This window comes from Mytilus edulis, chromosome 1, assembly GCF_963676685.1.
Source record: "Mytilus edulis chromosome 1, xbMytEdul2.2, whole genome shotgun sequence".
NCBI lineage: Eukaryota > Metazoa > Mollusca > Bivalvia > Mytilida > Mytilidae > Mytilus > Mytilus edulis.
Window position 1 is genome coordinate 79,391,339 of NC_092344.1, and position 26,547 is coordinate 79,417,885.

At 30.8% G+C, this 26,547-nt stretch overlaps 1 protein-coding gene across 6 annotated transcripts in view; it reads left to right on the top strand.

Moving 5' to 3' along the window:
* Positions 1–810: 810 nt before the first annotated feature.
* Positions 811–26,547, top strand: part of LOC139491211 (serine/threonine-protein kinase TBK1-like) — a 44,965-nt gene continuing 19,228 nt past the window's right edge. The window contains exons 1-14 of one of the 6 annotated variants that reach the window (XM_071278701.1): positions 811–928; positions 8,519–8,584; positions 11,295–11,427; positions 14,796–14,936; positions 15,463–15,592; positions 16,329–16,419; positions 16,938–17,031; positions 17,816–17,979; positions 19,132–19,242; positions 20,116–20,295; positions 20,801–21,012; positions 22,485–22,635; positions 24,347–24,551; positions 24,953–25,077. In XM_071278701.1, the coding sequence (XP_071134802.1) occupies positions 11,335–11,427; positions 14,796–14,936; positions 15,463–15,592; positions 16,329–16,419; positions 16,938–17,031; positions 17,816–17,979; positions 19,132–19,242; positions 20,116–20,295; positions 20,801–21,012; positions 22,485–22,635; positions 24,347–24,551; positions 24,953–25,077 (1,697 nt within the window). In that variant the 5' untranslated portion in view covers positions 811–928; positions 8,519–8,584; positions 11,295–11,334. Of the gene's footprint in view, positions 929–1,173; positions 1,412–5,153; positions 5,316–5,382; positions 5,485–8,384; positions 8,585–11,294; positions 11,428–14,795; positions 14,937–15,462; positions 15,593–16,328; positions 16,420–16,937; positions 17,032–17,815; positions 17,980–19,131; positions 19,243–20,115; positions 20,296–20,800; positions 21,013–22,484; positions 22,636–24,346; positions 24,552–24,952; positions 25,078–26,547 lie in introns of those variants that run through there. The other 5 variants (XM_071278693.1, XM_071278711.1, XM_071278727.1 and 2 more) reach the window with 5 other exon arrangements.

Genomic DNA, 26,547 nt, shown 5'->3' on the forward strand with positions numbered 1-26,547 from the left:
TAAATTTTGGTATTAAGCTTCTCGTTAAACATGTTAAAGATATAGATATCAAAATCCAGGAAAGAGCAGTCTTCAATGTTAATATTATTTATTTAAAGCCATGCAGTTCAGAAAACTAAATCTCGTTAGAAAAGTGATACTGATGACGTCATTATTGAGAGCCAATATATCATCCAAATATCTAAAAGTGTTATTAAATTTGAGTATGTTATGCTGTTACGATGAGTCTTAGCTGATTTTAGCCACAAGTTGTAACTAATAACAACTCAGAACAGGTCCGCAATAAGTGTTGCGCAGTTATAGTCTCACATGGAACTTAACGATATACGGAATCTCCAAAGCGAACCATCGTGTTACCCTGAAAGATGAAGTGCAGTTATCGTATCAAAGCAAGTCCACATTGGCAATACGTCTTTTGTTTGTTGTTACTAAAAAATTACATGAAAGAGTTTGAACAGATATATTCGCATTCTGACTTTTTAAACGTCTATTTAATTTGATGTGTGATTGGTTTTTTTCTAATGAGGTTATGAGGCAAAATGGTATATAGAATAGAAAAATCAAAACTTTGAAACCAATATAAGCAAGCAATTTATCAAGTACTTCCAACGAACGTTTTGTAACTCAAAAATTAAAGTTACTAATTCAACTATTTTCAATGGTCTTATTTGAACATTTTTTTATCAGGTTTTTAATGTACCAATTGTTCTTGTAAGTAGAATAGACAGTTAAGTCATGGAAAAACTTGAAGACTAAATAAATCTAATTTGTCAATTTGTACGGTGCAACTTCGGTAGCCAGTTCATAGTGGGAACTTTCTCTACTTGTAAAGAGGTAGCTGTAAGTTTATGTGTGATTGAGATGTCATTTTCCAAAATTGAAGGTTAATTCGTGATTTCCTGAAATCGAGATTATAAGATGACAAATCGTAAGTACCTTGAATGAGTGCAACTGCTTTGTAACATATTATGAAATGAGTAACCAATAATAAACTTTAAATTCATACAGTTTAAATAGATTCAAAATTTTATATCGTGTCAGAATTCTTGTTAAATAAATGAAAAATTATTTCCTAATTTCAAGAAATACGTGTGTGTCTGTTGGAATTGGAAACCTCAAAAGGTATTTGATTTTAGAATAGAAACTATTATATCGTTAATGTACTTCCCTAATGCGGAAATACTGAAACTCATAACCTAGTTTGTTTCACATTAATAGTGTAAACTTTCATAAAAACAGGGAAGTATAAATGATTAAGGTGACTTGGAGATAAATTATTGTGCAGGTAAAAGTTGTTCTTTAGCATATTTATTATTAGTTTTATTAAAAATACATGTTTGTTAATATCAGCAAGCGCTTTTGAAATGTCGCAAGAATAGTATATCCGTATAACACTGCATGGAACAATATGGTAAAAATTATTCATCTCTTTTCTTTTTTTTTTTTTTTTTTTTTTTATATATATATATGATATATTATGATTATCTATATATAACATGTATAAATATATATATGAGCTTGTGTATGCGTATGCGTATGTGTTATATTGGCGTATGTTTGTGTGTTATTGGCGTTTGTGTGTACGTGTGTGCAGCTTATAGTTGATAATTATTTCCTAAATGTCTTGTGAAAAATATTTTGAAATGTTTTCTCACGACAAGGAAAGTCAAAGTAGTATATATGCATACACGATCAGAAAATTACCCGCCTATGCATATTATAGGACCAAACGAACGTATTTCTTGTCATAGGGTCGCATTTCTATGATGTGACGGTTCTGGCAAATTCTGTAATCCAAGTTTAAAGTAATGGTAAAAGCGGTCAGTTTGGATTCTGGTTCTTGTACTTTTGTTATTGTGTAAACAAAACCAGCAGATTGCACATCATCAAGATCTTTTATTTTGCAAGATTGGCAGTTTGAACAGGTATAACCAATTTTTGATACAATAATAAAAAAAAATTGTAGTAAATAACTTTGTCTTCATGTGCCATAAAATATAAATATATTATTTTGTCTTATTTTTGAACATACAACATAATATATAGGTTAATTATACTTCGATTAGTCGAATAGCAAAAGATACGAACGCCATATATATTTTCGGTTTTAACTTGTAACCCGGATTTATTTTCCATCAATCGATTTATGACTTCGAACAACGATATACTACTGTGGCCTTAATTTGTCATATTTTGAAAGGCTAACGAAAATTTAAAGCACACAGGCAAGCACGATAATTGGTGTAAAACCCAAACATTAGAACAATTTTATTTCATTAATTTTGATGTTATAATTGTGTTTTTAATATTGTTGTCATTATAATGACATTTTATGCGACTGTCATACAAGTGAGAGATTTGGCTAGCTTTAAAACCAGGTTTAATCCACCATTTTTTTTACATTAGAAAATGCTTGTACGAAGTCTGAAATATGAAAGTTGTTATCCACGTCTGATATGTTTGAACCTTTAATTTTGCCATTTGATTATGGACTTTCCATTTTGAATTTTCCACGGCGTCCGATATTTTTATGATTTTACTTTTTTTAAGTTAAGTGTTTAAAACTTTTTAACTATTTTCATTTTTTTTTTTTTAATTTTCTTGATGATATTATCACTTTTCATCAAGAAAATACAATATAGAAATGTAAAATGGGGTTCTGATAAAAATTTCAACCTGTTAAAACTATTTCACATGCAAAAAAAGTAATCTTTATGTAATTTATTATTATTAATATTATTATCGTCATCATTATTATTATATTTATTATTAACGGTTATAAGGTGACATTTTAGTCATCTCAATACGTATTAAAACATGATAGATTATACATAGATAACATTTCAATGCGGGGATATAGTACAGATTGAAAACCCACATGGGCTTTGAGTCAAGATTTTAATATTTTGTCCCACTCCCACCCCATCGAAACTGATTACTAGTTTTCAATTATACCGTATACTTATAGTTAACGCTACTGTGATTGGATTCCCATGTTCTGTGTGAATTTATCAGCTTTGATGCAATCCTTTGTTTTACTTTCAATTCTTCAGAAAAAATATTGAAAATAATTGATTGAATCAGAAGTGGTAAATTCAACCAAAATAGTGTTAAGCATATGATATAAAAATAGAAAATTGAATGTTCAGTACAAACAATGGGGAAAACAATATCCAAATCCTGTCTCTAAGCGCATGTGGGAAGAACAATTGAGAGTCACTCCTCTTATAAAGAAGTCGACAAAATCAATCGTTTTCCATACTACTTTTTCTAAAACACTGCCATTTGTTAACATTATTTAAATATACATACAAATACACAAAATGTATTATTTACGTTATATATCGAGAAAGTTGCACACAAAAATAAAAAAGTATGTTACATTTTGCTGCATACTGATACAACAAAATCAAAAAATTCACGAACAATGTACATATTAAATCTAAAGCCATCCAGTCACCAATTTTCGTAGTGTTCCACATAGATCTTTGCGTGATACTATTTCCACCAAAAAAAAACATTTCCACAACTAATTTTTCAAGCAAACTGTACTGATCACACGAACTTTTGATATAAATAAACATACAATGTCTCTGCGTGCATATTTCAAATTTTTATTACTTTGAACAATACGGCAAAACATCAAAAAGTTATGACTTTTCATTATCCGTTGAAAGATTTGTAATGGTTTTTTTTCAATTTTACTGTTGTACATGCTTGTAAGGTCCGTTAATTTAGATTTGCTTAGTAACTTAATTTGAAAAGTGTTAAAGTTTGGAGTATATCGATGGATTATTTTTGTATTTTTAGCTCAGACACCTGACTTGAAAGGCCAGGTAAACTTAAGTGAGTGAAGTTTATCTGGCCTTTCAAGGCACTTGGCGTCCGTCGTCCGTCGTCGTTAACTTTAACAAAAATGTTCTTCTCCGAAACTACTTGGTTAAAGTTTAACCAATTATTATTGGGGTCCAACAACCCCGCCTGCCAACCAACATTGCCGCCATGGCTAAAAATAGAACATATGGGTAAAATGCAGTTTTTGGCTTCTATCGCTGAAACTGAATCTGATACGGGGGTGAAATTGTTCATCGGGTTGTTTGGGTTGCTGTCCCTAAATAAGTAATTTTAATGAAATTTTGCAGTTTTTTTGGTTATTATCTTGAATATTATTACTGATAGAGATTAACCGTAAACAGCAGGGGCGGATGCAGGAATTTTCGAAAGGGGGGGGGTGCTAACCCAGGGCACCCAGGGCAAAGGGGGGGGGGGGGGTGCAAAACATATGTCCCGATACAAATGCATTGATCGGCAAAAATAAAGGGGGGGTGCGCACCCCCGGAACCCCCCCCCCCCCCTGGATCCGCCACTGAACAGCAATGATGTTGAGCAAAGTAAGATCTACAAATAAGTCAACGTAACCAAAACTGTCAATTGACCCAAAATGAGTTGTTATCATTAATTATAGTAAATTTTTAACACTTTTTCAAAAAAGATTTTAATCTTTTACTAAAATCTTCTCTCAAACTATTTAGAATAATTACCAAACTTGCACAATCATCATTAGAGCATTTAGTTTTTTTAAAGTGTCTGATGACCCTGCCTGCCGACCGACATGGCTAAAATAGGACTTTAATGGTAAAGTGTATTTTTCGGCTTATAAATACATCTGAAACTTAAGTAAAATTAAAAGGATTGCATATATTTTAAGAATCAGTTGTAAACATAAACATAATCAAGAGAGAATAAGTGGTATCCATACATATCAGGTGCGCGACACAGCTAGGCTCCTTGAAACCTCTAGTTTATTAACTTGCCCGTTCTATAGCATGATAAATGTGCGGATTTGTACTTTTCAAAACCTGGCCAAAACTACATTTTTAAATCAAGTATTTCATTTTGAAAAAAAAGTATAACAAACAAATATTTATCACCGGCTTTTTTTTTTTAATTATAACATACTAAAACGTATATCCAAATTATATAAAGTCATTTACATCTTTGGGTTTCGAATATTTGACAAGTATCGTCCAGATGAAGGTAATTTCAGAAAAGCTATTCTAAAATTAATAAATTATCTCAAATTATAATTTGCTGTGTTCTGTTCTTAAAAAAAATGTTTTTGGGTTATTAGTGATAGTTTTGATGAATCTTACAGTGAACAATACAGTGAGATCACGACAACTATGTTTACATTTTGCAGAAGAAGAAGTTTAACACAAAACATGTTTTTGGCGTTTAATACCCGTGTAGCAAATGATGAGGCATATACTTTGATATTCTAGTTATAGAAAATGAAAACCGGTGTTCTTGCAAAGGTGATGACTTATTAAATCAAATGTATGTATTTTGTCGGTGCTTCCCCTTACTAATTAATACTAGACACAGATATAACTACATAAAACATGTCTCTGCCCTTACACAGTTACAGCAACAGAAACTTGTTTCTTAAGTCTATCCATTGGGAGGTCGACTATCCATATACAGGTATAATAGAAGCTTTTATATATTATGTATATGGATAGTACATGTAGTTATCAGATAGAAACAAATACCCGTGTTTCCCCTGTCTTCCTGAACTAACAGATGTACATCTAGTACATTTGTGTAGTAGTGGATAAATAAGAGGGTAGTAATGCCCTTTGCTGTCCGTCATAAAACTGTCAATTTTGGAAACCGTTAGCGTCAAATCTGTTTTAAATTTTCATGATTCGTCAAAATATCATTAGCCTGATTGCTCACTACAATATAACTTTTTGTTAACAACATTTTCGGAAAAGAACTAATGTGTTTCGTCAAAATCAGTGGATTTTTTTTATCATCATGAATTTAATCGTCATGCACCAAAAATTCTTGTTAACTTCATTTGGCAAGAATGTTTATCGTTATTCGGCATGAAGGTACCCCCATTACAAGTTAATTAACCCTCATAGACACATAACCCCCACCCCCATACAATATCTTCTAATTTAGGTTTTTCCTTGTAAAATTTGATGTCACAATGCAATAAACTTTACATCACAATGTCTTATATGGCACGTTAGTCCCTAAAAGAATCCAGATCAGGTGGGGCAATTCATTCAGTTAATTCATACATTGTATCATCAATAATAATTGTGCATTATCTGCCAAGGTTAATTTTGCCAAAAACAATTAAAATAATAAATAAATTAAGTTCATGTCGTTTCCATCCAGTGCTGTCTCAAAGCTGAAATTTCTTTCTTTCTTTTTATAATGGCCTTTTGCTCTGCTTTTTATGCATTTTTTAAATATATATCTGCCATTAAATGCTAGTGCTTATTTTTATTTATTTATTGTTTGTATGCTTTTAGTTTGTTATATTTTATGATCGTCAAGTGATTTGTTGATTCCCCCGCTTCAATGCACATAGAGGCGCTTGCCACATGAGCTTTGACTCTGGAGGCTCACAAATCAAATAGAAGTTTGCTTCATTATATTGCATGTTTTATTTGGTAGTATTTGCATGATGCTGCATGATTTTTATTGTGATAGTCGGTTAAAGAGCTCACCAGAGCTCATGTTTTCTCTGTTATAATGTATATATATGCCGACTCTAAATAAAATTTACTTACTTACTTACTTACTTAACCAAAATTGTCCTTTTGATAAAATATAAATGATGTTTAGTTAACACTGTTTAAGGGGTCATAGCTTCAAGAAATTTAAAAGCTGTTCCAAAATTATTTTTTTGTCTTAATACACTGTAGTATTATCACAAATATGTATGTTAAATATATAATTTATTGGCCCAATTAAAAAAAGACATCAAAAATTAAGGGCCAATTTACCTTTTTGTGAACCTTTTCCTTTGGTCTAGTTGTAATTTGTCTGCCAAACTTTTTTTCTTTGTAAATCAAGTCCATGACCATTATTTTACAAGGAACTTAAGTCTGAGAGTGAGGATAAATTTTACTATGAAATAAGTCCATAGCTACCACCGTGTATCATCAGTACACCGGATATAGGTACTAACCAAGCGGGCATGATCGATTTTGACCTTACATTGACCTTCTATCAGAAAAAGAGTTGCAATGAATATAGAATTATATCGGATGAGACGAGGGCCAACTTCTTTTACAGGTATTTGCACAAGTATTTGCACATGCTTCTAGTAATCTCTCTTGTTTTGTGAAAATAATGAGACATCTCTAATCATCAACCTACGACCAAATCATTTCTTAAAACAGCAATTATGTTTAGGTTGAAGTACACATTGGTATTATGTGAACAAAACAAAGATTTTTTGTTACTGTGTAAGATCAAAATCGCTCACGCCCGCTTGGTTAGTACTTATATCCGCTGTACGATGATACACGGTGGCTACAGTGAAGTAAAATATGTCTAGCACTTATTATCCTAGGAAAAATTGTACTTGGACTTTTTATTCTAGTAATTTTTGTTATATTACATGTTATTTGTATTACATGTATTATAATATTATAATATTATAAAAACTATTTAGAAAAAAGAAAATCTTACTTAAGATTTTAATTTTACACAACATCTGAATTTACCTTTAAAAATAAAGGACATGGATGTTTTTACCTAGGGTGTTGTAATCTGTGACCAGCAAAAGAAATAACTGTAGATATGACATTATAATATTTTCCATAATATAAAATATGGACCACAATAGAATTATGAAAAATTGCCATATGATAAAGTCAGAAATTTTGGGATGTATTTGATTCATGCCTCATGGAAATTAAAAATTTGTACAGGAAAAAGCTGGAAAAAGATTTGTTAAGAACTATGCAAATCCTTGAAAAAGTTGTTCAAATTTGCACTCGTGTAAAATTGTGAAAATTTGTACATGAAAAAGTTGTTCAAATTTGCACTCGTGTAAAATTGTGAAAATTTGTACATGAAAAAGTTGTTCAAATTTGCACATTAAAAATTCAAGGATTTGTGAAGTGACAACTAGACAAATCTTTGAAAAAGATGTGAAAATTTGCACTTGTAAAATTGAGAAAATTCTCACATCTAAAAAGTGGGGGAAATTTGCACATGAAAAAGTTGTGAAAATTTCACTTATGATCAGAGGTACATGTACATAATAAAGTTGGAAAAAATAATTGATGATCAAGGACAACAGGTATACATTTTAAGTAATCTTTTAGATAAGGTTTTCTGCTAATCAAACAACATTTGAATTTCTCTATTTGTGTATTTTTACCTGCCTAACTTTTTATGCTTCTACCATAGTAGGGGTTGCATTAAGGTTTGCTCTTGTTGTCACAAAAGTGGATACAATGTATGTTTATCAGATCACTATAAATAAAAATTTGAAGACTTGTAAGTCAAAAAGTTGTCCTTATTTTGATACAATTTGAGCTGCATTGTTCTACCATAGATATATTAAAAAGAAGCTTATCAGAACATTACAATTTATATTGAGACTGATGCTTATACATTATTTTATATATATATTTGCCTTTTTTGTAATTAAATTCATGAAATTAGCAAACTATTAAAAATTTGTGTATTTAATTTGTCACAGGTATAAACAGAAGATAAATGTTCTAACAGTGTGTCAATGTTTGTATCATATGGAAAAGCTCAACAGGTCAGTTATTCTTTCAAAAAAGAAATTAATGCTAGCTTCTATTTTTTTTTTTACCCAATAAATACAGGTAAGTACAATATTCAGAATCATGCAAACTATAAAGAAGAAAAAAAGTTAATTATCTTGTAACCAGTACACCATAATAGAAAAAGAAGAGATTTTTAAAAAGTTTGACAGGTACAATATATGCATATATATGTTCCGGACCATATGAGTATTTGGACCATACGCATATGAACATGGCCATATGGGTATATACTCATATGGTCCGACCGTACGCATATGGTCGGCGGTGCATTACATTTGCGAGCATAACCATTACATTTGCGCGCAAAAATCATTAATTTACGTTTGCGCTCAGCTTTTGATTACATTTGCACGCATTTTTTTTTACAGGTAAACTCAGGTAAAATACAGGAAATAATACTTATTTATTAGGGAAAAAAGAGATAAAGCGGCATATTTTTTTTTGATTTTCAGATACAATTCAACAGGCAAAGGTGTTTGCAAAATTTTAAGAAAATCTGTGACATAGCCCATTTATTGTAACTTGACCTTTAGCTTAAACGGAGTTTATACTTGTTTTAGAATTCAATATGAACAATATTAGACCATTGGGTTTCCCGTTTGATTGGTTTTACACCAGTAATTTTGGGGCCCTTTATAGCTTGATGTTCGGTGTGAGCCGCGAGGCTCTGTGTTGAAGGCCGTACATTAACCTATAATGGTTTATTATTATAAATTGTTATTTGGATGGAGAGTTGTCTCATTGGCATTCACACCACATGTTCCTATATCTAATATATAATTTGAATGACAAATTATTTCTAAAATTAATAATTAATAGTCATATCCATTATGAAAATACAAGAAAAATATAGTCGTTTATAATTTAATTTAATTTTTGTTTATATTTTTACCTGAGATTACCTGTAAAACATTTGTGTAAAATGAATGTGCGCAAATGTAATCAAAAGCTGCGTGCAAATTTAAAACATTTTAATCCCCAAATGCGCGCAAACGCAGTGCTCCCATGGTCGGGGTAATTAACACTCTGTTACAGTTTACTTTTAATATTTCTAAACTCTTCATATGGTATAACCGTTCATTAAAAAGACGCTATCATATAGGTAATTTTATTATTATATTATCATAAAAAAGATTAGCTAGATAAAAATTAGAAGTTTCACATAGTTAATTTTGCTTACTTGTCAAAACTATAATAAACACATTTTATACTGATGGTCATTACCGACGGTCATTACCGATTTGTTATTACGAGTGATGGCAATATGTCAACTTAAAATAATAAATTCCAAAAATTTCTTAATGAACTGTTACACAAGAAGTCACTGGAAAGTAACATAGTTTATTTAAGTTTTCTTGTGAATATGGTGTATTGCAATCATGTTATGATATCTGAGATCTAGAGCTTCTTAAAAACACCGTAGACATATTGGAATGGCCCAAGACCTCTGTATCACTGTACGCAGCTACAAAAAGGCTAGCTTTTCAAACGCAAACAAAAGGTGTAAATGAAAAGTGTCGTTCACAACCAAGACTTGTAAATGCAAAAAAACTATGATACCATGTGGAAGTAAATGCCACCCCAAGCCTACTTGCAAGAATGAAGTTAGTGATGAAAACTAACTATGGCATCAATATTTAATTTTTACGTAGTATTTGAATTATAAAAATAATGCATTGTCATGAAACCATCATTTTTTTAAGATAAAGCTTTTGTATTATTGAAACTTTTATAACATGTATAATGTAATTTAAAAAAAACACCTATATGGTTCAAATACTCGTATGGTCCAGCCCGTTAATAACCAAACAAGTTTTATACTCATATGGTTCGACCATACACGTACGGTCGGACCATATGAGTATACCCATATGGTCATGACCATAAATGTATGGTCCAAATACTCATATGGTCCGGAACATATATATAACAGGGGTATACCAAGAATCAAGTTATATAGTAGATTAATTGATTGATTGATTATTGGGGATTAATGCCACTTTGAGCACTATAGGCTAGATATCATAGTGGTCCTTTTTTATTGGTGGAGGAAGCCAGGGTGCCTAGAACAAACCACCAACCTTAGGCAGGAGAATTAATAATCCTAGTCAGTTAAGAGTGAAACGCACCTGTCATTTGTGGGGTGAAGACTCACAACATCAGTGTTGACATGATAGTGGCACATAAGAGGAACTACTTAGACCACTCTGCCACCAAGGCCCCAAAAAGATATACAAGACCAATTTACATATACACTTGTCCACCACTACTGGATATCACAGATGTTCTGTAAAATATAAATGTCACCAGACGTTTAACAGAGAAAATGTCTGACACCTCAGAACAAAAGTGATTGTTGTTTAAGTTATGTCAAGTGTCACAAAATCTTAAATAAAAAATAATAAACAAATGCAAATAGCAATGTCTGCAAAACTGTCAAAAAATCTTGAATAAAAAGAAGTAAACAAACTCAATTAGCAAGGTCTGCAGAATTGTCAAAAAATCTTGAACATAAAGCATTTTCCAAGTTGAATGAAAATTTCTCAATGAACCTATGTTTCCAAATTTAATTTGCATTGTATATATATTCCCTATACCTGAACAAATATTATTATTAGAACACGTTTTGAATCTATCAGACATGTTGAGTTGATTATCAACATTGTTTTTGAATAATTGTAGGATCAACATGTATACCGATAGTGGACTTTGATGTAATATTATGAGCTATCGCCTGTCACAGAACTATGCCTGGGACACAACACTTCCTCTGGGCCAAGGGGCTACCAGTAAAGTATTTAAAGGATTCAGCAGGGTAGGATTTACTTTCGAGTTAACAATTACTGTTTAAGTGATCACCACTTTAAAAAAAAATGTTTTATTTTTGTAATTATTGTAGATATTTTTCTCATCACATGATTTTACAGAAAATAGTTTATTTTTGTCTATTTTATTTTATATTGTGTATTTTAACCCCTTCTGACCAGATGGCTGCAAATTTATACTCAGCAGTTAGTCAGTGATGAGTTGTAAAGTGATAGCACTTTTCAGATGTGTCAGACACTTACTTCTTGTTTTCAGTGGAAGTATGCATAGCATACATGACAACATGTGAATTCTTGGTGATAATTCTAAATGTGATATAAATAGAATATGGGTTTTTTCTTGTTTTTGTAGATGTAGCTAGACAGAAACATCACAGTTGTTTTCTCTGCTACTAATGCAGATTCTATTTGTTACAATGTATTATTTTTGAAGAGGGAATGCAGTTTTTAAACAACATGGAAGGCAATTTAAACAAGATATATAAACAAGAAGATATGGTATGATTGCCAATGAGACAACTATTCACAAGACCCCAAATGATCCAGAAATTAATTACTAAAGATTGCCATACATCCTTCAAAAATGAGCAAAGCCCATACCTCTGAATCGGTTATAAAAGGCCATGATAAATGTAAAACTAACAGCCTTAATAATGTACAAAAAAATGAACCAAAAACAAATAAAGTCTGTCAACTTATGATCTTAAACAACAAAGAATCATCATGATGGCAGCTTGTTCCATATTTTATTCATTATTGATCATGGTATATAAATTTTAGTTAATTTTGTTGATACAGGTGAACCACGAAGTTAAATGTTAAATGAAATACAGGTACATCTATAAGCTGTGAAAATTTGTAGCCATGAAAATAAATGAAGCAACGTTCCTGGAAAAAAATGTGCAATTTTATTTGTTTTTGTTGATAGTCAAGCAGACAGACATAGTTTTTTATATGACCGCAAAATTTGAAAAAATTTTCGTCGTATATTGCTATCACGTTGGCGTCGTCGTTGTCGTCGGCGGCGGCGTCGTCGTCGTCGTCGTCGTCGTCGTCCGAATACTTTTAGTTTTCGCACTCTAACTTTAGTAAAAGTGAATAGAAATCAATGAAATTTTAACACAAGGTTTATGACCACAAAAGGAAGGTTGGGATTGATTTTGGGAGTTTTGGTCCCAACATTTTAGGAATTAGGGGCCAAAAAGGGCCCTAATATGCATTTTCTTGGTTTTCGCACTATAACTTTAGTTTAAGTGAATAGAAATCTATGAAATTTTGACACAAGGTTTATGACCACAAAAGGAAGGTTGGGATTGATTTTGGGAGTTTTGGTTCCAACAGTTTAGGAATTAAGGGCCAAAAAGGGGCCCAAATAAGCATTATTTTTGGTTTTTGCACCATAACTTTAGTATAAGTAAATAGAAATCTATGAAATTTAAATACAAGGTTTATGACCATAAAAGGAAGGTTGGGTTTGATTTTGGGAGTTTTGGTCCTAACAGTTTAGGAATAAGGGGCCCAAAGGGTCCAAAATTGAACTTTGTGTGATTTCATCAAAAATTGAATAATTGGGGTTCTTTGATATGCCGAATCTAACTATGTATGTAGATTCTTAATTTTTGGTCCCGTTTTCAAATTGGTCTACATTAAGGTCCAAAGGGTCCAAAATTAAACTTAGTTTGATTTTAACAAAAATTGAATCCTTGGGGTTCTTTGATATGCTGAATTTAAAAATGTACTTAGATTTTTAATTATTGGCCTAGTTTTCAAGTTGGTCCAAATGGGGGTCCAAAATTAAACTTTGTTTGATTTCATCAAAAATTGAATAAATGGGTTCTTTGATATGCCAAATCTAACTGTGTATGCAGATTCTTAATTTTTGGTCCAGTTTTCAAATTGGTCTACATTAAGGTCCAAAGGGTCCAAAATTAAACTAAGTTTGATTTTAACAAAAATTAAATTCTTGGGCTTATTTGATATGCTTTATCTAAATATGTACTTTGATTTTTGATTATGGGCCCAGTTTTCAAGTTGGTCCAAATCAGGATTCCATATCAAGTATTGTGCAATAGCAAGAAATTTTCAATTGCACAGTATTGCACAATAGCAAGAAATATCTAATTGCACAATATTGTGCAATAGCAATTAATTTTCAATTGGAGTTATCTTTCTTTGTATAGAATAGTAGTTGATAATATATGTTGGAAATTTGCCAGACATGACTATGATGTCATTTTCTATTTTTATTTGCCAATAACTTTATGTCAATAACTTCATTGGAAATTTGCCAATATAAAATGTTGCTGATGAAGCTTTTTTTCCTTATCTTATCTAAAATGTTTTTAGATAATGTATGTTGGACATTTGCCAGACATGACTATGATGTCATTTTCTATTTTTATTTGCCAATAACTTTATGTAAATAACTTCATTGGAAATTTGCCAATATAAAATGTTGCTGATGAAGTTTTTTTTTATTGTTGATACAATAAAATGTTGCTGATGAAGTTTTTTTTATTGTTTTATACAATAAACAATGTATATTCACTTTTACTACCAACCAATCTTTACCATTCAGTGATAACAAGCACTTTATTTTACATTTTAATATTTTATGATGTATTTAAAAGAGTAGTTATTGTTGCAAACTCCATTAGAAATTTGAATTGATATCAGTTTTGGAGAAAGGGAAACGGGGATGTGAAAAAAAAGGGGGGGGTTAAATTTTTCTCATTTCAGATTTCATAAATAAAAAGAAAATTTCTTCAAACATTTTTTTTTGAGAGGATTAATATTCAACAGCATAGTGAATTGCTCAAAGGCAAAAAAAAACTTTTAAGTTCATTAGACCACATTCATTCTGTGTCAGAAACCTATGCTGTGTCAACTATTTAATTTTAGATTTAAAAAGTTTGAAGAAGAAATCTTTAATTGATTTGTAAAATCTTGACATTTGTTTTGTGTAAAAAAAAACCATGTAATGTCAAAAATTTGATCACAATCCAAATTCAGAGCTGTATCACGCTTGAATGTTTTGTCCATACTTGCCCCAACTGTTCAGGGTTCGACCTCTGCGGTCGTATAAAGCTGCGCCCTGCGGAGCACCTGGTTCCCCTTTACAACTGAAATGACATTTGTCCATCTGTCCTTTTTTTATCGGTATATCTGTGTATGTTTCAATACTTTGTAGGCCCAAGAACTTGGTGAAAACATTCTCCATAAATATAATCAGTCTGAGAGTCATTGATGTTTTAACTTTGCCTCTCTTTTTTTTATAATCATTATGTATTTAAAATATGCATTTCCATTTATATTACATTAACTGTAGTAAGATAAGAAAATGGGTTTCTATTTTTAGATGAATGGTGAAGATGTAGCTGTAAAAGTGTTCACTCATGCAGGACAGATGAGGCCATTTGATGTTCAAATTAGAGAATACAAAGTGATGGACATGTTAAATCATGAAAATATTGTCAAACTTTTAGCTATTGAAGAAGAGGTATTAACATTATCATGTATGCAGCATCTGGTATTTTTTGCTAGGGATACACTATAATAGGATTTTTATCTTTATTTATATAATGGGAGTGTCAAGACTCATTATTATAATATAGAGATATGGTTTGACTTCCAATGAGACAACTATCCACTAATAATCAAATGAAACTGGATGTAAGCAGTTATAGGCAACAGTATGGCCTTCAACAATGAACAAAACCCATACTGTTTAATTGGCTATAAAATTGAAAAATATGTAACAATTCAATAGCAAAAATTAAAAGCCTAATTTATAACGAAAAAACAAATATGACATACATGAATTACCAAATACAAAAACTGAACTACAGGTGTCTCAAGACAATTGAGACAAAGTTGCAACTAAACATTGCAATTTAGACTAAGTTGACTGTTGTTCTCAAGATATCTTTTATGTTTGTTCTTGTGTTCATGAGTTATATCATTGAATTTTTATTTGCATTTTTCTATATCAAAGAAAATATCACTTCTCCTGTTTATGTTTCAAGCAAAGCACTCATGATAGAGCTATTGTAATGGAGCTATCTAACTGTGGAAGTTTGTACACATTACTAGACGACAGCTCTAATGCATTTGGTTTAGATGAAGATGAGTTTCTACTCGTACTTTCACATGTCAGTAAGTATCTGGTGTTTTAATATGAACCTTAGATATATGTAGTATCATATCAGATATGAAGATATATATGCTGTACCACTTCTGTATATAGATATTTTGTAATCTCTGTTGAAATATTTAACAGGGACATTTAGAGTTTATTGTGAAGGATTCTATCATTGTTTAATGCCAAGAGTGAAATTTTAAGTTTTTCATTTTCTAATGTCAGATAGTGGAGTTAGATTTCTCTTCCATTCAAAATTTACTCATACCTCTTTTTTTTTTATTATTATTCCCCTAATATGGCAAACATCTTCTCTGTTAGTCTGTCCATCTGTCTGTTTGTCCAACAATATTTTCGTCACATTTTTCTCAGAATCTACTAAGCGGATTTACTTCATGTTTGTCATCTTGACAGTGATAAATTGTTAGCACTTCAGTTTGATAATATCATTTTCAATTTGTTGAATGAACTTAATTAATGTATTAAGAATAAATGTCCACAAGTTGGCGTCAAGAATATTTCGCTGTTGATTTCATTAGTATAAAAGATTGAAAAATGAACAAAATGTCAATAATAAATGTATAAAGACAAAATAACTCAGATAAATGGAAAAGGTTAGCACCTAAAATTTAATCAAATCTCCAATGGCAATTGTCTTGTCTAATGCTTTCATATGTTTGATCCAGAAATTATGTCAAAATGTCTTGTACATCTACTTTTGATTATTTACAGTTTGATATTTATTTTTGACAGCTGCAGGGATGAAACATTTACGTGAGAATGGTATTGTTCATAGAGACATTAAACCAGGGAATATTTTACTGTACAAAAAAGAAGATGGAAAGTAAATAGCCTCTTTTGATATTTAAAATTAATATTTGTTACTGATGAAATACCAAATATACTAACTAAAGATAGTTTGAATAGCCATGGTTCAAATTCAATGGCAATGATTAGGAAATAAATATAATATAGTACATGAATTGTCAACCTGATTTGAAACAGGCACTCCTACAGACAAATGATGGTTTAAACCAAGTTTGCAGTGGGTAATCAAGTGACAAGAAATAACCTTCCTTGCAAACACTGAAAACTAGATCTCTTCAATGTTTGGAAGTTTTTTTCAAGGACACCACTAATTATAAATTTACAAGAAAACATTCTGGTAAACAGTTTAATTTAATATATTAATTCTGGTAAACTGTAATAATAGAAATAAATTGACATAAACACCCCATTACATATAGAAACATACACATAGCTGCCATCAGACAAATAGTTAACTTGTTTTTCCATATTGTTTTAGCTGTACAGATCTAGAGAATCACAAACATAATTATTTTTTTTTCCTTTTTTGTTCAGATCAGTTTATAAATTGACTGACTTTGGTGCTGCTAAACAATTAGAAAATGAGGAAGAACAATTTATGTCATTGTATGGAACAGAAGAATACCTGGTAAAATCACTGAATATAATAAATTTGTATGCCTGCTACATTTTGACCTTACTGTGGTATTGGAGAATAGACTACAATTATTAAAAAATCATACTTTGCCAAAATGTAGTATATATTGTGCATTGAGATTGTTTCTTACTACAAATTGTGAATAAATAACACATTTTGTACTGTTTATACATACATAAAGCATCATAATGTGTATAGAAGGAAATCTAATTGATCAAATTTTGAAAAATAATTATGAGAGCTCTTACAAAATGATACAATGTATCAGAATGTCCAAAAAGAAAAATGTCCAAAAAGAAAAAATGTCCGAAAAGAAAAAATGTAGTCAATATACATTTTTCCTGATGAACAAATTAATCTGATATCAAGTTGTAATTACTCATATTTTTAACTGAATTAAATTTAATTTTAATCATTGTGTATTAAGGGAAGTTAACTCTGAAAAATTGAGTTATTAAAAAATCTTCAGAATTTTCACTTTTTCTTGCTTTAAGATAGAATGCATAACATGAAAAAGGAAAATTTCCTTTCCTGAAGAATTTTTTAAAAAATAATCTTTTTCAGAGTCATCTCCCCTTAATTGAAATAACACCTATTGTGTATCTGTTTTTTATTACAATTCAAGATGGGGGTAGATGCCCATAGGCTTTAACACATATTGAGGGTTTGAAATGAAAAACCAGACAGATTATAGAATGTTAATCTTATCTTATTATTTTTTTTTTAAATTGAAATTGAAATTGAAGTCTATTATTGATTATTAGTTTGTTTTCAGCACCCAGATATGTATGGTAGAGCTGTAATGAGAATCAGGAACCCAGAAAATGAAGGATTTGACTCAAGTGTGGACCTCTGGAGTCTTGGGGTTACATTTTATCATGCTGCTACTGGCCAATTACCATTCAGACCTCATGGTGGTAGGAAAAACAGGCGTCAGATGTGAGATTTATAACATAAAAAACACCTTATATGGTGGTCATTGGTTGCTTTGGTCGTTTAATTTTCATAAGCACCAAGGAGGCTATTTTGTAGGAGCTGGTAAAATAGCACCTAAGAGGCGATTTTGGCGGAGCTGGAAAAATAGCCACTGCCTTATTTTTACTCCTCCTGCACGAACAATTTTTTTTTTCAAGTTTAAATATGGTTCATGAGTAATATAGGGTTCTTTTGTACTTATAATAATAGAAATACCTAATTTTTTGACAAGGTAAATATATTTGATATTTTGCAGATGACTGTAATACATTTCTTTTTGGTGATGTAAACATTTTATCTTCATAGAGCAAAATGTCTAATCAAGAAATAATTCTTTCATGTCATGCTCTATGCTCGTTTTAACAGGGGTAGGCATTATATTTGTCAATACAATGTATCTTTATACCAAGTGTTAGTTTGGTGTAAAATTTTGACAAATATAGATATGCCTACCCATGTTAAAATCAGCATTGAGCATGGCATAATAGAATTATTTCAATTCTTATTGGAAAAATTTGAACTTTTGTTCTTCGAAGGAAGACCTTATATTAAAATTGTCGTTTAAATGTAACTAATTAATTTTCATTAGAAGCAAGTTTGACATTTGTTGTAAGATATTATTGAGTTATCCAACTGTGTATATCACCTGAGTTAGTTGTTTGAAGTTACTGAAGAAATTACCTTCAATTTTAAAATATTTTAAAAATATTTTTGGATATTTTTTGGTTTGTTTCAGAGTTCTTGTTCTTGAATTGTCAGAAAGTCTGCTTATATTTCTATTCTGGCCAATAAGTCAAATTATTTATTAATTGGGATTGTCAAAACTTTTGTACAAGCTGTTGTATTTCATGATATGAATCTCCTGTTTGATATTTTAGATTGTTTGTTGAATTAAATGTTTTAATCACCCAGCTTCATAGGTTGAAAAAAAAAATTCTTTTAATCACTCATTTGCTTTTATGAGTCTTACTTTTGATTTTGAATGTTTTCCTGCCAAAGTTATAATAATTTGATTTTCAAACAGAGATGCTTGGTCAGTCATGGAACTAAACATATAAGATTGACAGAGATTAAAAGTAAATATGACTCTGTTAAAGACGTTATTTTGTTTAATAGGTATGAAATAACAAGAAACAAAGAAGGTGGAGTTATATCTGGAGTACAGAAAACTGAGAATGGTCCAATTGAATGGAGTAAAGAACTACCAGCCACATGTCGTCTTTCGCTGTAATTATCATATTTTAAAATAATCTTTCACTGTTATTATACTATTCTTGTACCAGAATATTGATTTTTTTTTTAAACCATTTCATTACAATTGAAAGATGATGATCATAGAGAAGCTATCAATGTTTATGATAACCTTGAAATGAACAGAGAAAGAAAAATCATTCTTTCAAAAGATAGATTAATCAAACCCAACCTCCTATATATATAGGCATACAATTATTAATTAGGTCCTTGTAATATACATAAACCCAAATATGCACTTTCTATTTCAGTATAGATGCTGGATTAAAACAATTAATAATATTAATATGATTGATAGAAAAAGCAAGGAAATGGGCAAATTACATTTCAAAATAGACAATTTTTAAGTACTTCAGCAGTTTTGTTTTAGCTCTTGAAATAAATAAGAAAATCAACAAACATTAAATAAATGATCAAACTGCACCATGTGTTTTTAGTTTACATTGTAGGTTTATTTAATTGGAGTAGTCGAGTGTTGGGGCTTAGTGTTGTCTGTTTAGTAACCTCTTCAACTTTTACAGTTGTATTTTAAAAAAGTGGATGGACAATTTAGATTATGTCAAGAATAAAATTGAGAATGGAAATGGGGAACGTGTCAAAGAGAACAATGTGAGAAGACTTTACTAGAAAAACTTTTTTACACTAAACATATTGGCTACTGTATCTGAGGGGAGACCGCATGATGATTGTGGTTAAATATTATTACATTTTAATGCTAGTAGATAAGAAGTTTAATGTGTTCTCACAACATTTAGAATTTATTAACAGATTAGTCTTAAGCTATAAAATATACATTCTGAAGTACCATGTAGAAGTTGTATGCGTGTATATTTGTTTAATTTATTTCAGTGGTTTAAAGCAGCATCTAACACCAATATTAGCTGGACTATTAGAGAGTAATGAAAAGAAAAAGTGGAATTTTAATACATTGTTTAACGAAGTGGAGAAAATAGATGAGAAAATTATTATTCATGTATTTTGTCCTCACAAATGGTCACTTTTGAGGATTTATATAAAACCTGAAGCATCGTAAGTACCAAACTTGTGTAAGGCAAGTATTTCGTTTAACTTAGCGGTCGTTTTTGAGGAATAAACCTAAATCATCATACAAAGTTATTACTTTTAATAAGTGGTGTGTATAGGGCTTGTCACAAAGGGGTTCAAGACATTAAACAAAATATCAAGCTAGGACCAATTAATGATGAGTGTTAGTCCTTGAATTTCATGTGAAGAGCAGATAAATACTGTATTGCATGGGAATATTTTTCTTTTTCAATGATCTGCAAAAAGATGTTATTTCTATTTGTCATCTAGCATTTTTTCCCTTTTTAATGACGTGACAATAGCAAATTCTCATGAAATCAAGGAAATTTAATGTCTTAATTGACTTTTGACAAAAAGAACTGAGATCACAATAACCACACATCAATGAAAAATAATCAACCAGTCGAAGAAATTATGATCGAGTTAGAAATTTGAAAAATATAAACAACATTGATAGAAGCAAACACATTTGAATTGTTTCTGACTTCAGGTATAGTGGATTTCAAGAACTAATAGCCGAACAGAGTGAGATATCTGCAGAGAACCAGATATTAATCTTCGAAGGAGAGGTCTTATTAACATTGATTGAAAGTGAAATATCACCAGTCAGGCATTATCCTAAAACTATTAGTGAGGAGACTCCTGTCTATGTTTTTTCTAAGATTGTAATGGAACCAAGACAGTTTCAAGTTGCTATCTATCGTATGTATTGTTTTGACTATAACTTTATATAATTTACAGTGTCTAAATGATGTTTTTAACATCTGTTGGACATTTACATGAAGTTATTATTACATTTTGTTTCTTACAGTTTTTCAATTGTTTATTTCACTTTTAATGATTTTTAGACATTTCAGGAACTTTTAAGTAAGCTTTTGACAATAACTTTCAAATTTCAATTTCCAAATGACGTCTATATTTGTTTTTTCAATTTTTAAATGACGTCTATATTTGTTTTTTCAATTTTTAAATGACGTCTATATTTGTTTTTTCAATTTTTAAATGACGTCTATATATGTTAGATTTTCGTTCAAACTTTTAAATATCTTTTTGAAAGGGCACAAATCTTTCATTTATTTTGTTTGTTTCAAAGTTTCTAAATGTTTATTTCACAGTTTTACTTTTTTAATATCGTTGTGACATTTTATGAATTTTTAAGGAAGCTTTTGATGATAGCTTTGTTTATTTCACAGTTTCTAAATGTCATCTCTGTATTTGTTTGGTTTTCATTCAAACTTACATATATTTTTAATGAATTTTGTTTATTTCACATTTTAGTTTAAATATATATCTTTCAGTTCTTTTCATGCACTTTTCAGGAAGTTGAAAATTTTGATGAATAATGGTTGTACATGTATAATCAAAAATATTTTATGTCAGCTGGTATATTCTACATGTCTTACATAACAGCAGAAAGTTTGATAGTGGATAGAGTATTTAAAAAAAAAAAGAAAAATCGTTATTACTCACAGCAGGACCTCAGTATTGAAATATTGGTACAAAATGTACTGACAAATGCCTGTGAATAAAAAAAAATGCCCTATTCATATTATGAATTGCAAAAAAAATAGCCCATACATATCTTTCACAAATAATGGCCCATACGTATCTTTCACAGAAAAACTATCAACTATTCATATATATTTTTTTCATCTGTCTTACAAACAATCTTGGTCATCTTTTTAACTGATGGCAAAAATGATTTAGAGTTTAAAATTGATAACAACATGGGATCAATCCTATTAATGAGATACACAGAGTGGTACACAGACAGTTTTTCCACACTTCATATTGGAAGAAAAATATTATGACCCATTGACATAACAATCATTAGAATGCTGTGAAATTACCAATGATCAAATTTGACATACAAAAAAAAAAACCTGACCCATTACAACAGCACAATCTTAATTATAACCGTCCTATGTAAAGGGACCTTACAATACTTTGTAGAACTATAAAACTCCACTCCTGATGTATTAGTGAGCTACATCTGATAATTGTTTATAACTGAGCTTCCCAGGTCTGTAACAATTGCATTTTACATTTAATTATTGGTTTACAGCTGAGATTTCCAGGATTGTAATATGGTACCTTACATCTGAATATATGGTTACTGCTGAGTTTTCAACTCTTGTTGGAATGTGTACCTTACATCTTTTTATCTGTTACAGCTGAGTTTCCAAGATTTGGTAATACAGTTCATGTTGCTAATGACTACCAGCTGTCCAAAGTGTGTAACGCTGTTGTCCACTACATTTATTGGTGTGTCAAACGATTTCATTTAAAAGAGAAGCTTCTCAGGCACTGTGTTCTCAGTTACATGTAAGTTTTATGTACTGTGAATTCATTATTATTCGTTGGATACCAATTATTGTGGGTTCAGTGGGTACTGATGAATCATGAATTAACATGTCCAATGAATTACAAATTTTCTACAGGCTTTGAATGGAAAGATTGGCAAAAAGCATGAAATCAAAAATCCAGGAAAGTGCAACTTTCCTCAATGCAGGAAATTTATACCCACCAAAATAAATGAATCTGCAGTACATTAAAAAGTTTTGGAAAGAAATTAAAACGTTAAAAGACAGCTTATAAACCAAAACAATTTATCCCAGCTATATAATATAAGGAATACTCAACAGTTTATGTATTTGGATAACTCTTAATAGTTATTTCATTTTAAAACAGAGAACTATTAAAATCTTTATAGAATAGTACACATCTGATCACCTAAGGGGGATTGTCCCTTTATCAAGAAAATTTCCATTTGAGCATCACAATATTGGGAAAAAAGACCCTCAAATTTCTTTGCTAGAAATGTAACACTTTCAATGGCCCTCTACTAAATCACAAATAGATTTGGACTATTCAGACAATCCAAATATTGATTAATTACACAATTTAGTTATGTAAGAATACTTCATGTTCTCATGGCACACATTTTTATGCCCCACCTACGATAGTAGAGGGGCCTTATGTTTTCTGGTCTGTGGCTCTGTTCGTGCGTTCGATCGTTTGTTTGTTTGTTCGTCCGTTCGTACATTCGTCCGTCCGTTCCTCTGTGCGTCCATTCAGGTTAAAGTTTTTGGTCAAGGTAGTTTTTGAAGAAGCTGAAGTCCAATCAACTTGAAACTTAGTACACTTGTTGCTTATGATATGATATTTCTAATTTTAAAGCCAAATTAGACTTTTAACCCCAATTTCACGGTCCTCTAAACATAGAAAATGAAAGTGGGAGTTTCAGTTAAAGTTTTTGGTCAAGGTAGTTTTTGATGAAATTGAAATCCAATCAACTTGAAACTTAGTACATATGTTCTCTTTAGTATAATCTTTCTAATTTTAATGCCAAATTAGATTATTACCCAATTTCACGGTCCATGGAACATGGAAAAGGATAGTGCGAGTGGGGCATCCGTGTACTATGGACATATTCTTGTTTATTGTTGTGTTGACATAATAAATTGGTATAATTTTGCACTTAAATCACTCTCCTACACAATCATTTATATAAGTTTCTGTTTATTAGATCAAAATAAGCAAATTACATAAGTGTGAAATGTCTTCTATAACTAGAATATCAATGTTTTGTAATCTGTGTTATTCAGATAACTGTTTATATTACTATTATTTTGTTATATATACTGTCGGGCTATACAGTACACATTGTTATTGTTTTTTATTGATAGCAAATTAACTAAACTCTTGTTAGATATTCTTAACCATTTGAACTCAAATCTTGACATCACTACCCTTTTTAATTGGTCACATAAAAAGCAAGATCATTTGCAGTTCAACTCTTACTGTATCATAAAATAAGTTGTATTATATATGTGTTTTTCTTTAGACTTGGTCTTTTGTTGTCCTTGATTTACTAGCTCATTAATAGTTTATAGCCAACATCTCAATTTATAGATTCTTTACAAAACTTTCACAGGCTAACTACAGCTTTCTTTCTATTTCAAGTCATGATATAACCTTATGTGCTGATGGGGTGAAATCAAGCAATCTAAATGTTTTTTTCTCTGTATTTTAGACATGAACTTCACCATGAGTGCACACATTTGTTGGATTATAATAAACATCAGACACAACATTATCAGACCTCAGAGCTATGGTATAGACAAATAAAGGGACAATTAGAGCAAGTGAGAACACTTAGTGCTATGTATGGGATAGATAATAAATCTAAAGTCATCTATGGTAGTCAGCATGGTGACCTGGAGACCTCTTGGCAAAGTGTAGGTTTATGTACAGGTTATATTATACATTATATTCTGTATCAGTGAATTGAGTTCATTGATTTGTATCAACAGTTGATAGAGGAAAGCAAATTCAATGGAAGTATTACAAGGTATCTAGACTTCAATGGCAATTAGTTTGTTGTTATGACCTGCTTAGGTACTCTGAAATTCATAGATTTGTACTGACCAAGTCATTAATGTCATTTGAATATGGAGATTGTGAACACTGTTAAACTTTATGTATTTGTCATAAACATTGATGTATAACTAGGCTACTTCTACAGCCAATTTTGTATGAAAATATTGCTCAACATTTCCCTTTAGCTGCTGTATTATTTATTGTAAACCTATATATATCATTCATGTATTGTTTTATGCACTGGTTTTCTGTCCAACAGTTGAAGAATTATCTGGATAAAACAGTACTAAATTTGTGTAATATAGAAAAGAAAGAGTTACAGAACAGGATGTTGGAGAATGTATGGGAGGATAGGTTTGGCTGCTTTGATGATAAAGATAGATGGTAGGGGCAAATTTATAATATAAAACATAAGAAGACCTGGTATGATTGCCAATGAGACAATTCTCCACCAAAGACCAAATGACTCAGATGTTAAAAGCAACTATATGTTACTCACTGTATGGACTTCAACAATGAACAAAACCTTTACTGCATAGCAACGTATAAAAGACCCGCAAAATGTCAAATGGAAAGCAATTCTTACAAGAAATCTAACAGTCTGATTTATATAAAAAAAAATCAATCCTTTTTGAAACCCTACTTAAATACCTCTATCAACTTGACAGTTTGTGAACAACAAGTTATATAAAGTAGCATTCAGATTTAACCTTTGTTTTACAAGTATTTGTCATACATATTGCATAGTCATAAATGTTTTTATCATTTTTATTGTCAATCCTTCGACTTTTGTTGCAGAAAGCTCGACATAGGGATAGTGATCCAGCGGCGGCTGCTAACTTCTTAAAAGCTTTATATTTTAGAAAGTGGTAGACCTGGATGCTTCATACTTTGTATATGGATGCCTCATGTTACGAAGTTTCCGTCAGTCACATGTCAAATGTCCTTGACCACATTTCATGGTTCAGTGACTACTTGAAAAAAATCTAAGATTTTTTGTAATGTTAAATTCTCTCTTATTATAAGTAATAGGATAACTAAATTTGGTATGTGCGTACCTTGCAAGGTCCTCATGCCCGTCGGACAGTTTTCACTTGACCTCGAACTCATTTCATTGATCATTGAACAAGGTTAAGTTTTGGTGGTCAAGTCCATATCTCAGATACTATAAGTACATGTAATAGGTCTAGTATATTCAGTGTATGGAAGGACTGTAAGGTGTATTTGTCCAACTGGCAGGTGTCATTTGACCTTCATGGTTCAGTGGTTATAGTTAAGTTTTTGTGTTTTGGTCTCCTTTTCTTATACTGTATGCAATAGGTCTACTATATTTGGTGTATGGAATGATTGTAAGGTGTAAATGTCTAGCTGGCAGGTATCATCTGACCTTAACCCCATTTTCATGGTTCAGTGGTCAAAGTTAAGTTTTTGAGTTTTTTTGTTTTTTTTCTAATACTATATGCAATAGGTCAATTATTTTTGGTATATGGAAATATTTTATGATCTATATGTCAGTTTCACAGGTTTTATTTGACCTTGACCTCATTTTCACGGTTCATTGCTCAGTGTTAAGTTTTTGTGTTTTGGTCTGGTTTTTTAAACTATAAGGAATAGGTCAACTATAATTGTTGTATAGAAGAATTGTTAGCTGTACATGCCAGTCTGGCATGGTTCATCTGACCTTGACCTCATTTTCGTGGTTCATTGGTCAATGTTTAGTTTCTTGGTCAATGTTAAGTTTATGTAACAGTTGTAAAAAAGCTTCATATTTAGGACTATCAACATAATATCAATGATTAATAAAGAAGGCGAGACATTTCAGGGTGTGCACTCTTGTGTAAACTTGTGAGTGTC